The sequence below is a fragment of the Engystomops pustulosus genome, chromosome 11 (genome assembly GCF_040894005.1).
Source record: "Engystomops pustulosus chromosome 11, aEngPut4.maternal, whole genome shotgun sequence".
NCBI classification, from domain to species: Eukaryota; Metazoa; Chordata; class Amphibia; order Anura; family Leptodactylidae; genus Engystomops; species Engystomops pustulosus.
The window spans coordinates 30,660,819-30,675,657 of record NC_092421.1 but is presented as its reverse complement, the minus strand read 5'-3'; the positions used below and the strand labels follow the sequence as shown (position 1 = coordinate 30,675,657).

The 14,839-nt window shown below is 41.1% G+C and overlaps 1 protein-coding gene across 2 annotated transcripts in view; it reads left to right on the top strand.

Moving 5' to 3' along the window:
* MICU1 (mitochondrial calcium uptake 1) overlaps positions 1-14,839 on the top strand; it is a 139,226-nt gene that overhangs the window by 88,360 nt on the left and 36,027 nt on the right. For both annotated transcript variants that reach the window (XM_072131114.1, XM_072131113.1), the window contains exon 8: positions 1,354-1,551. In XM_072131114.1, coding sequence (XP_071987215.1) covers positions 1,354-1,551 — 198 coding nt within the window. The remainder of the gene's footprint in view (positions 1-1,353; positions 1,552-14,839) is intronic.

Sequence of the window (14,839 nt, the reverse complement as noted above, 5' to 3'; positions counted from 1 at the left end):
CAACTACCCCTCCTGTCCTCACTCCCAGCTACTCCTCCTTTTTTCAGATGTCAATTACCTTGCCGGATCCAGCAGGGATGATAATGTTGGAGGAGAGGAGGAGTAGCTGGGAGTGAGGACATGAGGGGTGGGTGGACTCAGAGGGGGCGGTTCTTATTTCTCCGATTCGCTACTTGTTCTGGCAAGCTGCCGGGTAAGATTTTCGGTAAACAAAAAAGGTGTGTCCATTACTTTATAGCATTCTATTGGAACTTGTAAATAGCTGGAATAACTCAAAATGTGGTGACACGTTCCCGTTAAAGGAAACCTACCATTAAGTTTTTAACAGGTTAGTTTAGGTTCCAGGATCATTAAAATACAGATTAAGGCAGGCCGGAGGAATCTACCATCAGATCTACTTATGATGGTTGATTCTTAATGGTTGGTTTTCCTTAAAGAGAACCCGTCATGCAAAATAACCCCCTAATCTAAATATATTTTCATAAACTGCAATTAGAAAGCATTGCCTCTATCCCTTCATTGTCCCTCTACATGCCTGTAAACCTAAGCAATGAGGTCCTAAACTGTATGCAAATGACCTGTGAAATGTCCAATGAGTCATTAGCATATTCAAGCTGTCCACCTTATTCATGAGTGGGAGGCACAGCCACACCCCCAGTGCTTGACTGACAGCCTGTATAATGATGTGAGGTATAATGATGTGAGGAATAATGATGTGAGGTATAATGATGTGAGGTATAATGATGTGAGGTATAATGATGTGAGGAATAATGATGTGAGGTATAATGATGTGAGGTATAAGGGTGTAATGTTTCCATGTGCTTGCTGCTGGCCACACCCCCTGCAGCCTGTGTGTGTATAGGAGAGATACCACAGCTCCAGGCAGCCATGTTATAACAGAACATGTCAGGCACTTGTGTAGCTGATGTCTGTGTCTCTGTGTATTAGGAGGATGCAGCATGTCAGCAGATGCAGCACACACACTAGCCATGCTTTACTATACATTACACACAGACATGAGCAGGGGGAGGAGAGGGAGGGGTAACAGGGGTGACATCACTGCCTCTGACCATGTGACCAGCCTCATTTACATAATAAAGAAAATATGATTTTGCAATGATTAATGTATGAAGTGACTAGATAAAGGCTGGGATGGGATCCTTGTGAGCTGCTCCAACAGGTAGTAGTGACAGGACTAGTGACACAGACCTGATGACAGGTGTCCTTTAAGGCTTTGTTCAAGATTAGAAAAAAAAATAGGTTTCAGTATGATAAGGTATAATATAGAGTCTCATATAATAATCTTAGGGCATGTTATTCTCAATGATGATGCGGTATATCTTGTCTTTTCAGGTGCAAAGTATTATCCGATCCCAGACCAGTATGGGAATGCGTCACAGAGATCGATCCACTACTGGGAACACACTGAAAACAGGATTCAGCTCGGCTCTCACCACTTATTTCTTTGGAGCCGATTTAAAAGGGAAATTAACTATCAAGAACTTCTTAGAGTTTCAGCGTAAGCTCCAGCATGATGTTCTTAAACTAGAGGTAAGTCCTGAACATGCTATGGACATTTCAGCATTCTTCCATGCAAAGCAGCTACAAGGAAAGTATGGTACACACTGAATTTCAAGGAACACCAGCTTGTATGTCAAATTTTTGTGCTAAAAATTACCTCCCCTATTTACCCGTTTGGGAGAATATTCAGAATTCTTGTTTTATCTCATCACAAACAATCCATATCATTTCTCTGACTTTTCGGTCAAATTATGACCTTCCTCAGAAAATGGATTGCTGGAGGGTAAGGTATGGAGATAAAATGGCCCATGGCCACGTCGGTATATAGTGTCTGAAGTCTTTCGTTTTGTCTTTTGCCTGATCTTTTGCTTTTAGAGTCATTATAGATATTAACATGATTTTAATGGCTAGTCACATAAGGCACAGAACTTAATAAAATTCCTAAAATAGATTCATTTTAAAATGTCAGTGCTCTGAGATTTTTAAAGGATTAAAGAATTTTTTTTGTCTTGTTTGCAATAAAACGTAGCCTAGGAAAAGACTGTGAAGGACAGAGACCTGTGGTGTCTGGATCAAATGGTATCCTGAGGCTTGTCCTACTGTTAAAGACTAAGTGACTAGGGTAATATTTTATTGGGTAAAATGAGTCCATTTAGTTTTTCTTCTGTTTTGGACATCATAGCCATGGAAACCAGTCCTGCTGGCAGGTCATATCATTTCTGGAATTTTAGAATCTATTATTAAAGCCTCCGTAGGCACATTCTCTTTTCTTTTTCGGTCTAGTAGTGTTCAGAATGAAGCGGTTCTCATCTCTATGCCTGCACTTTGAATGCTTGGAGGCATTAAAGAGTGTTCTTCATTATACCATTCAAGTGGCTTGAGAGGCATTTTAGGAGAGGCTGGAAATCAAAAACTGCTTCCTACATGCCTGGAAAACTTAATGTATTCTGCAAGCTGAAGGGCATCAATTTGCAACTAGGTTTTTGGTGAAGGCTGCTTAAAAGCAAGCCTAGAAATATTTCTGTAATAAAGCAGTACTTGTGTAGTGACAAGTATATGGCCACACATTGTGGCTGCAATTTGCTGGGAATGTGCACAAGAACTTATCTGTGTGCATCCAATACTTTTTATTGGTGTTTGGCTGCATCACTATAGAACCAATAGCATTCTTCGTGAACATTGGCATTGGCATCTACCACCAGGACGAAGGTTTGTAAACCAAGCACACTGACATACTGGTGTGTGCCTCCTCTGGCAGGACCTGTTTTTTGGTTCTTAGAACCTTGTTTTTACAAAAAAAAAAAAAAAAAAAAAGTAGTTAAGAATTAAGCAAATGAGCCTGAAGGGCTCTGGGCTCTGTAGATGTCAATGAAGTCCGCAGCACCTCAGGCTCATTTGCATACATTATTAAACTTTTATTTCTTAAAAACAAGCGTATACGAAGCTTCAAGAAAAAAGAATCCTGCCAGACACCAGCATAAGTGTGCTTGGTTTACAATCCTTCATCCTGGTGGTAGATATCCTTTAAGCCTGATCAATGAGAGAATGGTTGGACATATATATATATATATTATATTGCTCAGCCCAGGCTTCCTCTTATCCCTGGCCCGTCTTTACCCTGCATCTTTCGTCTTGCAAGCAGTGCAGGCAGAGGCACGTCCATGCTCTCTGCCCACATGCACACACACAGCGTGACGTCATCAGTCAGCGAAACATTTGAGTCACAGTATGTGTGGGCGGGACGTGCCTCTGCTGGAAAGCCGGAGCTGAGGCTCCCTCCTTTTCACATAAAATATACTCGGTGGGCTGGCTTGCTATATACTGGGGAGGGGCTTGCTGGCTATATACTGGGGGAGCTGGCTGGTTGTACACAGGGGCGGGCAGGATGGCTTTATACTGGGAGGGGCGTCTGGCTATATATTGTTTGGGCAGGCTGTCTATATACTCGGTGGGCTGGCTGTATACCTGGGGGCAGGTTATATATAGGGGGTCAGGCTGTCTGTATACTGAGGAGGGGCTGGCTATATACTGTGGGGTACGCTGGCTATATAATGGGGGAGACTGGCTGGCTATATACTGGGTGGGCATGATGGCTGGCTATATACTGGGGGGCCATCTGGCTGGCTATATACTGGGGCGCCATCTGGCTGGCTATATACTGGGGCCAGGGTCCTAGATGGCTATATACAGGGAACTGGCTAGCTGTATACTGGGGGGGCTGGCTATATTCTATGGGGAGGGGGCTGGCTGGCTATATACTCGGGAGGGGCTTGCTGGCTATATACTGGGGGAGCTGGCTGGTTGTACACAGGGGCGGGTAGGATGGCTATATACTGGGAGGGGCGTCTGGCTATATATTGTTTGGGCAGGCTGTCTATATACTGGGTGGGCTGGCTGTATACCGGGTGGCAGGCTATATACAGGGTGGGCTGGCTGTATACCTGGGGCAGGAAATATACAGGGGGGACTGGTTGTATACTGGAGGAACTGTCTAGCTATTTAAAGGGAGCTGTCTGTATACTGTAGGGGGCTGTCTGGTTATATATAGGGGGTCAGGCTTTCTGTATACTGAGGAGGGGCTGGCTATATACTGGGTGGGGTACGCTGGCTATATACTGGGTGGGGTACACTGGCTATATAATGGGGGGAGACTAGCTGGCTATATACTGGGGCCAGGGTCCTAGATGGCTATATACAGGGAGCTGGCTAGCTGTATACCTGGGGCGCTGGCTATATACTATGGGGAGGGGGCTGGCTGGCTATATACTGGGGCCAGGGTCATATACTGGGGCCAAAAAGTTCTGACCCCTGTATGAAAGAGTAGTTGCTGCATTTCCCACCCTCTGCTTAAACATGAGTCAGTAAGTTTTCCCATTTTTTTTTTTTTTTTGTTATGGCAAAAATAGGTGCCTCGGCTTATACTCGAGTATATACGGTCATTTCCATGTCTTGCTTGCATTATCCTTTTATCATTGTTCATGATGTTGTCCATTTTTAAGTTAGCTGAACTCACTTGTTCCCTTTCATCTTTGATTAAAGTTTTTCTGGGAACAAGTTTACATATGAATGATAATGTGGACTTTACTATTAAATCATCAAACATTTATTAAAAAACGACTTCAGTCTAAAGGAGATGAAAACTAAATTATGTGAGACTGGAAGCTTTGTTGCTGTTGCTCATCTCCATTTGTTTTGTTATTATTATGACAATAATTGTTCATTTATTTATAGCTGTCCACTTTTGTTTCAAGATTATTAAAATGTTATACTCAGTGAATGGTTGAGATGAAGCGTTGAATTTATTTTTGTTACATTAACTTTAGAAACAACAGAATGTTGAGAATTCCATATGTAGTTCAATCTAATAAGAGACATATTTATTAAAATTGTTGTTTTATTAGACTTAAAGAGAAACTGCCATACAAATTAACCCACCCAAAATAAATATTTCATTAAAAATAGTTCCTTTCCATGACTGCAATGTTAAGGAAAACAGTTTTGTGAGTCCAGTAAAGTCTGCTACAGAACATGCTGCTATGTGGAACATTGAGAGAGAGCTCTGTTAAATAATTGACCACTTCATGTCATGTGACCAGGGTGGTATCAATTAAGGTTTTTTACCATTTGCATAGTCTACCCCATGTATGTATCTGATCACATGAAATAACATGCAGGGGAGGTGTAGAAGTCCGTGGAGGCATGCTTTAATCATTCCATAATACTGCCATGTGATCAGATACACACATGGGGTAGACATTGCTAACGTAAATGGGTAACATGACATGCTGAGAAGAGGCATGGGACATGGTGAGCTGTAGATGGTAAGCTATAAGTTGATCAGAAGCTTGAAAGCACACAGTTCAAAATCTTTTGCAATTGCATGACTATCCTCATTTTTTTCACCCTAATCCTCTCTTGTGTATATGTTCCTGTAATGTTTATGTCAAGGATAAGGTGTGAGTTTGATTTGCCTTTAATTGTTGATAGTATGAATTTCTGTATGCTCCAAAAAACTGTCCCGTTTATAAGGCTCCCTGCACACAAATATGCTTGGTCTTTCGAAACGGCTCAGTGTGGTGTTCAGGTTCCACAAACCAAGCACAGTGTAGTGGACGGGAGTCCCTGTGAGCTGGCCAAAGACATTTAAAAGAATATGATGCAAGGAGTCCCTGTCTGCTGACTGAACAGCAGCACTGGCAGTGTAACCACAGCTATAATGCTTGCCCCACTGCTTGGCCAGCACACAGACACTTTCTGCATCATATCTCTCTATGAGGCAATGACTCCTTTCCACTGCACACGTGTGCAAAAGGCCTTAGCTCAGAAGGCTTTCAGATATGTTGCAGAAACAAGGTACAAAGAAGTCGTTTTACATTAATGACGTATATTACAATGTTATTTTAATCACCTGCTTTCTTTTTCATTTCTGAAATAAAATAAAAAAAAATGTCTCAAAGGTTTAGTTGTTAAAACTGTATCCTCAAAGGACATCTACCACCAGATCACTGGTGGTAACGTGTCCTAAATAGGCTGCTCGTTACGTCTAGGGGATGGGGGGAGAACTGTGTTTTACTTGTTTTACATGGTTTACATTTTTTTCTTTATTGCCAAAATAATAACTCTGTAAAAGTGCCGGAGGTGCCGACAGCGCCGAGTGTCTCTCGACTTCCCTGGTTTTTAATTTATGCACACCCCCCACTGCATGCCTCCTCCTGTTGTTGGCTGGGGAACTAGGAGAGAGCAAGCGTCTCGCTTTCTCCACGCCCCAGCTCTGACGTCACGGACAGATCCTTGGACATTAAGGAGGACACCTCCAGCACTTTTACTTACCATAAATACTCGAATATAAGCATAGTTTTTCAGCACAAAAAATGTGCTGAAAACCAAAACTATACTTGAGTATACTTGAGTTTCTGGCTTCCCCTGCTGAGGGCTATATACTGGGGCAGGGGGCTGGCTATATACTGGGGGATATGGGCTGGCAGGCTATATACTGGGGGCAGGTCCTGGCTATATACTGGGGGCAGGTGCTGGCTATATACTATGGGGCAGGGTCCGGCAGGCTATATACTGGGGAGGCTGTGACCAATGCATTTCCCACCCTAGGCTTATACTTGAGTCAATAGGTTTTCCCAGGTTTTTTTGGTAAAATTAGGGGCCTTGTCTTATATTCGAGTATATACGGTAGTTATTTTTTTGGCAATAACGAAGCCGAAATACATGTAAAACACAATCTCCCCATCCACTAGACGTAGCAAGCAGCCTATTTGGTACACTCTACCACCAGTAATCTTGTTAATTATAGCCAGCAGTTTCTTTGCTATACTCCTCAGAATATCTCCGTGCTGAAGTAGCTCCTTACTTCGCCTGTGCTGACAAGCCTTGTGAATCCGTCTGATAAACAAATCTACAGTCTCACAAGAGGGTAGGGGCTGGTGAGAGGAGGTCATGTGACAAATCTCTCTCTGTTCATGTAGCAGAGTTAACTGTGTTAAGGACTGTGGATACTCATGTCTCCTACACAGAATAGTGAGGTACAAGATATTCCCTGTTCCCTATCAGTTCCTTCATCCCAGTCTGTGACTTTACAAAACTTTTTCTGTCTCTCTCTACCCCTCATGCTTCTCCACTCCCACAACTTGTACTCGGCACTATAAGCTCTATGAAAAAAAGCTATTAACTCTTAGTGCTCCAAAACAAATGCTATACACCTTATGTAAATGGTTTATTTATGCTGCCAGGCTAGTCACCATATACATCATATATGTACAATATTCAGTGTTCAGTGGAGGCATCATGGGATCTGTGGACAGATTGATATTGGGCTCAATTTAGGGCAAGTTCAGGTAGATGTTAGTCTTCACCATCTGCACCAATAATGAAAAAGATTTTCAGAACAGAAAATGCCATAACTTTGGAAAGAAAAGGGGCAGCAGCACCAATGGCCATCAATTTGTTTGTTTTTGAATGGGGAATCACATATGAGAATTTAACTTAACAGTTATGCTTTAAGTTGTACATGTGTGACATATCTACATGATGTGTCCTTTCATGTCTAATATATGTTGACCTCACCTTCTTCCATGTACTTATATAGGAATCACAGAAACTGCGTAGCCCCTCACAAGATATGCCATAAATGCCTGATAGTCTTTCAGACATAAACTTAAAGTTAAAGATGTACGTTTAGAAATTTATTATATATCCAAGCTCAATTAAATAGAAGGGTAAACGAGCTAGAAAATGCAAGCTTTATAACTGCAGAAAGGAAACTATGTAAATGGAGAAATGGTAGGAGCTTGGAAGAAAAGAGCTGATGTAACATATTTGTGACTATTTTATCTTTCTGCCTTCAGCTTGAGCTCTCATTGTAAGCTTTGCAGTTTTGAATATCTTACAAATAACCATTACTGTTTTGATCCTACAATTTTTGTGATGGTAATAGCTGCACAGCCTAGGGAATCATAATAAAATGTACATTTAGAGTATGCAACTCTTTTTTAGTGCAGAGGCTATCTTAGAGTCTGAACTGTGCCTATAAGAAGAAATGTATTTGCCGCTGGCCCTGGCACATAATTCACAACACATATTTGCTCATAAACTCTTTAATTGCTCATTACGATAGCAAAACCTAGCAGAGGAGTAAATTTTCATAACCTCCTTCCCCTCATCAGCATACTGCAGTGTTAAGCTAAGCGTATTGATTTTAAAAAGATTTCTATAATTTTTAGGTAGTTTTAAAATCGTAGATTTGGGGAGCGCAGGCTTGTCTCTTGCAGCTAACCCTTTGCTAGAAATCAGAAAGGTGTATTTGAAGTGTGCAGCTATTTATTTTAGGGCTAAATCAGAAGATTATTGTGAACCTGTAAGTCACAGACCTGCAGTATCTGGAATTCACAGAATCACAGTAGTGTCCATCATGAGACTTGTTGCATCAAAGTGATATATAGGACAAGGAGTCCCTTTTTCCCCACTCAACAGAATCCCCAAACTATAGTCATGATTATAGTTCAGCGCTGCTGTTTTTCAGGGAAGAAGGGACTCCTTGTATTATATATGATGCACATAGTCCTGTCCCCAGCTTTTTTTAGTCTGCTAATTCCAGGGACTGTGGAATTCCTAAAAGGGCAGAAAGGGCAATGGCCCGGGCCCAACCAGGTTGAATAAACAGGAGGCGCCAGCAGCCCCCAGTAAAAAAATAAATAAATAAACTACCGTATATACTCGTGTATAAGCTGAGTTTTGCAGCACAAAAAATGTGCTGAAAAACCTCACTTCGGCTTATACACGAGTCAATTAAAAAAAAAAAAAAATTTAATACTCACCCTCCGGTGCCCGGATCCACCGGTGGCGGCTCCCAAAGTTCAGGACATTAAATAAATAAACTTAGTTCTCACCTTCCGGCGATACTCACCCACGAACCTCGGCGCCAGCTTCCGATCCTCAGCGGTGGCTCTCGATCCCCGGCGCCCCATCATAGTGAGCGCCGGCGGGGAGATCACATGGACGCGACTCCACCGGCAAAAGAAGAAAGAAGACAGAAGCTGCTTACGGGCATCGAGAGCCACCGCCGAGGATCGGAGGTGAGTATCGCCGGAAGGTGAGAATTAAGTTTATTTTTTTTTATGTGCTCAACATACAGGGGGGCAGGCTGTATACATGAGGGGGCAGGCTGGCTGTATACATGAGGGGGCAGGCTGGCGGTATACATAAGGGGGCAGGCTGGCTGTATACATGAGGGGGGGCAGGCTGGCTGTATACATGAGGGGGCAGGCTGGCTGTATACATGAGGGGGCAGGCTGGCTGTATACATGAGGGGGCAGGCTGGCTGTATACATGAGGGGGCAGGCTGGCTGTATACATGAGGGGGCAGGCTGGCTGTATACATGAGGGGGCAGGCTGGCTGTATACATGAGGGGGCAGGCTGGCTGTATACATGAGGGGGCAGGCTGGCTGTATACATGAGGGGGCAGGCTGGCTGTATACATGAGGGGGCAGGCTGGCTGTATACATTAGGGGGGCAGGCTGGCTGTATAATACACCCTCGGCTTATACTCGAGTCAATAGGTTTAACCAGTTTTTGATGGTAAAATTGAGGGTCTCGGCTTATACTCGGGTCAGCTTATACTCGAGTATATACGGTAAGTACTTTCCTTTCAGCGCTCCTCTTCTTCCCTCTTCTATCTTTAGAATTAGAGCAACCCAGCTCTGTGCACTCTCCACGCATATACAATAATGCAAATTACCTTGAAACTGCCCTGAGTAATTTCATAAAGATCCTTCCACTGGAGAACAAGGACTTGGATACACAACTTTGTGTTTGTAGTTCCCTGTTTCCCCTAAAATAAGACCTAGTAGAATTTTGTTCAAGCTTAGAAATATAAGGCCTCGACTGAAAATAAGACCTAGAGGCCGCCATTGCAGCAGCTCCCCCCATGTCATACATTAGTATTAATAGATTATTTAGCTAACACAAGAGGTTGTGACATGCGGGAAGAAATCATGGGATAAAATCTCTGACTGTTGCGTTGCAAATGTGATACAAGCAGCTACCCAGATAAAAAGGGGATCAATTAAGGAAAGTGCTATTGCTAAATGTGAAAAATTGGTGAGAAGGATGTTACAGAACTTTTTTTGTCCAACAATGAATGTGAATAATTTTTAATAGAAATACAAGACATCCCCTGAAAATAAGACCTAGCGCTTGTTTAGGAGCAAAAATTAATATAAGACACGGCCTTATTTTCGGGGAAACAGGGTATATGTTATTGCTAGATGGTAAAGAGTTGACTCTGCTTATCCTCTCCTTGCATATACTGCAAAGCTGAGCTGTTTGAGGGTAATGCTACAGCCAGTGGCATAACTAGGAGAGGCAGGGCCCCATAGTGGACTTCTGAATGGGCCCCATTTACCCCTTAAAAATATACATACATATATATGCACGTAAATAAATAACCATATACTCTCATGCATCATATACACAGACATGTAACATATACACATCACATATGCATACACATTTAGAGCATATACACATCACATATAACATATTCACATGCAACACTCCAGTTGCCTGGGCCCCCTGACACTGTGGGCCCCATAGCAGCTGCTATGGCTGCTACCCCTGTAGTTACGCCTCTGGCTACAGCACTACCTAAGTTAAGAGAATGGCAAAGCTGAAAAGTGAGCTGCATAAATCAGCAGCTGCACTCTAATGGATTACTTTTACAATTAAGTAGTAGAGGTGCAAAATTTAGAAAGGTAAAATAACGATTACCGTATTTTTCGGACTATAAGGCGCACAAAAAATCATTTGATTTTCTTAGAAATCAAAGGTGCGCCTTATCGTCCAGTGCGCCTTATGCATGAACCATACTTATAGACAACAGCTGCCTTAAACTGTGCACAGGTCTGCCACCTGCTGGTCATTCATCCTTATAATCCAGGCTGCCTTATATATGAACCTAGACATTTGAGCAGGCTTTTATTGATGGTGCGCCGTATAGTGCGAAAAATATGGTAGAATGTATGTAAGAAACATAAATCTCTACAGCAATCCTTGCACATTTGTCATTACACTGATACCTTATCAAAATATTCATTTGTCTATCATAAGCACTTACTAAAAAAAAGGCACAGTCCTACAGTTTGTTATAGAAATATTTGAATGGTAACAAAATCTTCATGATTTGGGTTCATACTGATAATACTGGATTTAACATGAAACAACGGAGCAGTTGAAGATTTAACATATTAAAATTCTGTGAGTCTTAAAAAAAAAAAAAAAAAAATCAGAGATGAACATAACCTGTAAACATGTTTACATTTCCCATCCCTCACTAGACATTTAATGTGTTAAGGCTAAATTGTAATCCACGGATCAATGAGTTTATGAGGCCTCTAAATCCTCAACCGGTTTTTATGTTTTAATACGGAGTGTCGTGGGACTGTCTACTTGATTAGTAAAGCTCAAGGCAGTAAACTATGACAAGGCATATGGTTATAACATTTTACAGCTCCGAGTGCGTAGCGATTGTTGGTCAGGATCATTTTTATTTCCTACAACTGAGGCCCGTGGATGTATTTTAGAACTGAACCATTGTGGCCCATGACCAAATTATACAATTAGGGCAAATCACTTATGCTATGTCTTCGGACAAGAAGCTACGTACCATCTGCATTGTTCTGTTTTTGCCAAATTGTTACCTCCATAAACCAGATGCTATTTCAGACCTGCCATAGAATATGCAGCTTATACCTTTCCACTATAGACCTCCTAATATTAATGATGGCATTGTGGCTGCAGCTAGTTGCAGACTATTATGGATTCTGGTAATATTTACATCGATTCTTTTTGATAATTTTATGCTTTTATGCTCACCCCATATATTATATATGCTTTCCAATTACCTTTGAATTCATGGCATGAAGAAATATTTGGGCAGTGACACAAGTGTTAGCATTTTAGATTTCTACTGAAACATATTCAAGATGTAATCAATATGGGATTAAGGTACAGAGAGATTTAGGCTATATAAACATGTGTTTGTGGACCATAAGTAGGGGAATTTCTTGTTAGTGGCCCCTTTGGCATGTGAGCACGATTGACACTGCCAATAACAATAGAAAATGACTACCACGATAGCAAAGAGGGCCAAATATAGGACCTTCTCGATCATCCGTCTCAACACTAATAACACTACTATGCTCCTGCATGAAACAGCAGGACGCATAAGTGAGAACAGGACCCCTGCTCTCCGGATTGCTGCTGATACCTTTGCCATGATCGGTAAGGGCCAGGCAATAGGATGCTCACCAATCAGCTTGTTATCCTCTTCTCTGCAAGCATGAAAAAAGGAATGTAGTCAGATACCCAAAGTCTTCTATATGGAGATTTCATGAGAACAAACACAGAGGGTTCACCATAAGGTGCAGTGTTAGTCAGTCCCAAAAGAAAGAAAAGGCCAGTTAGACTAAAAAAAATCTAAATAATTCAACCCTGTCCTGGAACAACACGAAACTTTAAGAAAGTGTCCATAGCGAGCGTGCATTTCACTTGCTTTGAATTAAAGTGCATCTACCAGCAGGATGAAGGACTATAGGCAAATCAGCCTGAAGGGCTCCAGACTCCACAGGTGTTAATGGAGGCTGGAGCCCTTCAGGCTTATTTGCATACAATCCTTCATACTGGGGGCAGATGTCCTTTAAACTTGGGGACCTACAAACAGGCAAACTTAAGACGGCTACAGTAACCTAGCAACAGTGGAGAATATGTGTTTCATAATTTAACGAATTCTCTACAAAGTATAAAAAAAATGTACACTTTCTTTATGCTAATGTTGATTTCTCCATTTACTTTTGAGTCAAAGTCCCTTTCATGCTCACATCCTATAGCCATGTTATCTGTGTGTGTATGTATATATATATATATATATATATATATATATATATATATATATATATATATATATATATATATATAATATGTGTGTGTGTGTGTGCATATACTGTCTATACTGTCAGTAGTAACACAAAGTATTCCCTTTTTCTTGGTTTTTACAGATTAAGAAATAATAGAAAAATTTTGATAAAACTATAATGTACAGGCAGTCCCTGGGTTACATACACAATAGGTTCTGTAGGTCTGTTCTTAAGCTGAATTTGTATGTAAGTCAGAACTGTATATTTTATAATTGTAACCCCAGCCAAAACTTTTTGGTCTCTATGACAATTGGATTTTAAAAATGTTGGATTGTTGTATCAAGGGAAATGTTCTCTGCTGTGTAAAAAGTTAAAATCTACCTCCAAAATCCATCATAATAAACCAGGGACACTGACTCGTACATCCAGGTACTGTGACTGTGGAAATCTTATATTTGTTATCCATGGCCTCCTTCCTACAAAAATGCTAATGAGCCTCAAGGTCTCTAGGGGTGCTTCCATAACCCCTCAGTGCTGTGGCTTCACAGGCTGTTACAATGAATAGAACAGGTCTGCCTCCCCCTGTACCTCTTGCTGCTGCTAGATTATACAGGCAGATAGCAGGAGTGTGAGACATGTTCTGCTCATTGTAACAGCACGTGAAGCTACAGCACTGAGGGGCTCTGGTAATACACAGTCTTTTTTGCAAGACGCACCAAATTTGGAATTTTTTTTCCACATTCCATGGTATAGAATATTAAATGGTTCTGTTAGAAAATACACTTTGTCTAGCAGAAAACAATCTCTTATATAGCTGACAAAAATGACAAAAAACGAAACTTTTTTAGACTGGGGGGATCGGACACCTTTCACTGCTCATGTTCTAGAGTTCAAACGCTCCACTTCTTCTGCTCTTTAAATTATTGGTACCTCATTTTGGCTTCACCACACAAAAACAACATTAGACATAGACAGATATGCATATTTTCCTTTTTTTTTCTTTTAATCTCTACTTGCCTAATTTGTTGTTGCATCTTCTGCATATTTTCCACATCCTTTTTTGTTGGTGGTGAAGTAATTATTGTTCCATGACCTAAGAAGCTGAAGACCATTCTATCCGTGCGTGGGTCTCTGTGACTTTTATGTATCTAGGTTTCTTTTGCACTTCTTTTTTTAACATTTTTATTTTCTATTCGCACACTGGTATTTAGATTTATTTTTTAATATAGCATATTTTGTAAACTTTTCTTGATTATTGAAAAGTAAAATTTACAAGTGATATTTTTAATTACTTTATCCAATACCGATGTACATTTAAGAATATCTTCTAAATATAGCAGCCCCACAAGACTCCTCTTAGCTCATGCAATGGGCTCTTAGTACATAGTATTACTGTGAGCATTCTTTGTAATTTGTGGGTCTATCTGATAGCCGAGTTGTCCAGAATTCCAAACACTTCTAGTAATTCACTGGAAAAGCACTGCAGCTCCTAATATGTTCCTCTCTTAGTTGTGATTGAACTGCTGATTGTATTTCTGTCTATGCCAGAAGAGCTCAGTAGACAAGTGTGTGTTACTGGTAAGGTTTAAGGATTTTTATAATGAATAAAGTTCATTCCATATATCAGTGTATTCCCCGCAGTCCGGTATCTTTATTCTAGTAGAATAGGTGCCTCAGGAATAGATGTGATGCCTGTGTAGAGGGATTACTCTATCAGACTGGCTGGCTGCTTTATCAGACAGTAAATGGACAAACTGTGCCTTGCATGTTGAAGTTAGCGGCGTCTTGTGCATTCAGTTACAGCAGAAGACTAGGGAAAACATTTTGTTTGTATGTATAAACTTCCTTATAGCCCTGTACATATAGTTGGAACCAGAAGTTTACATACACTATATGA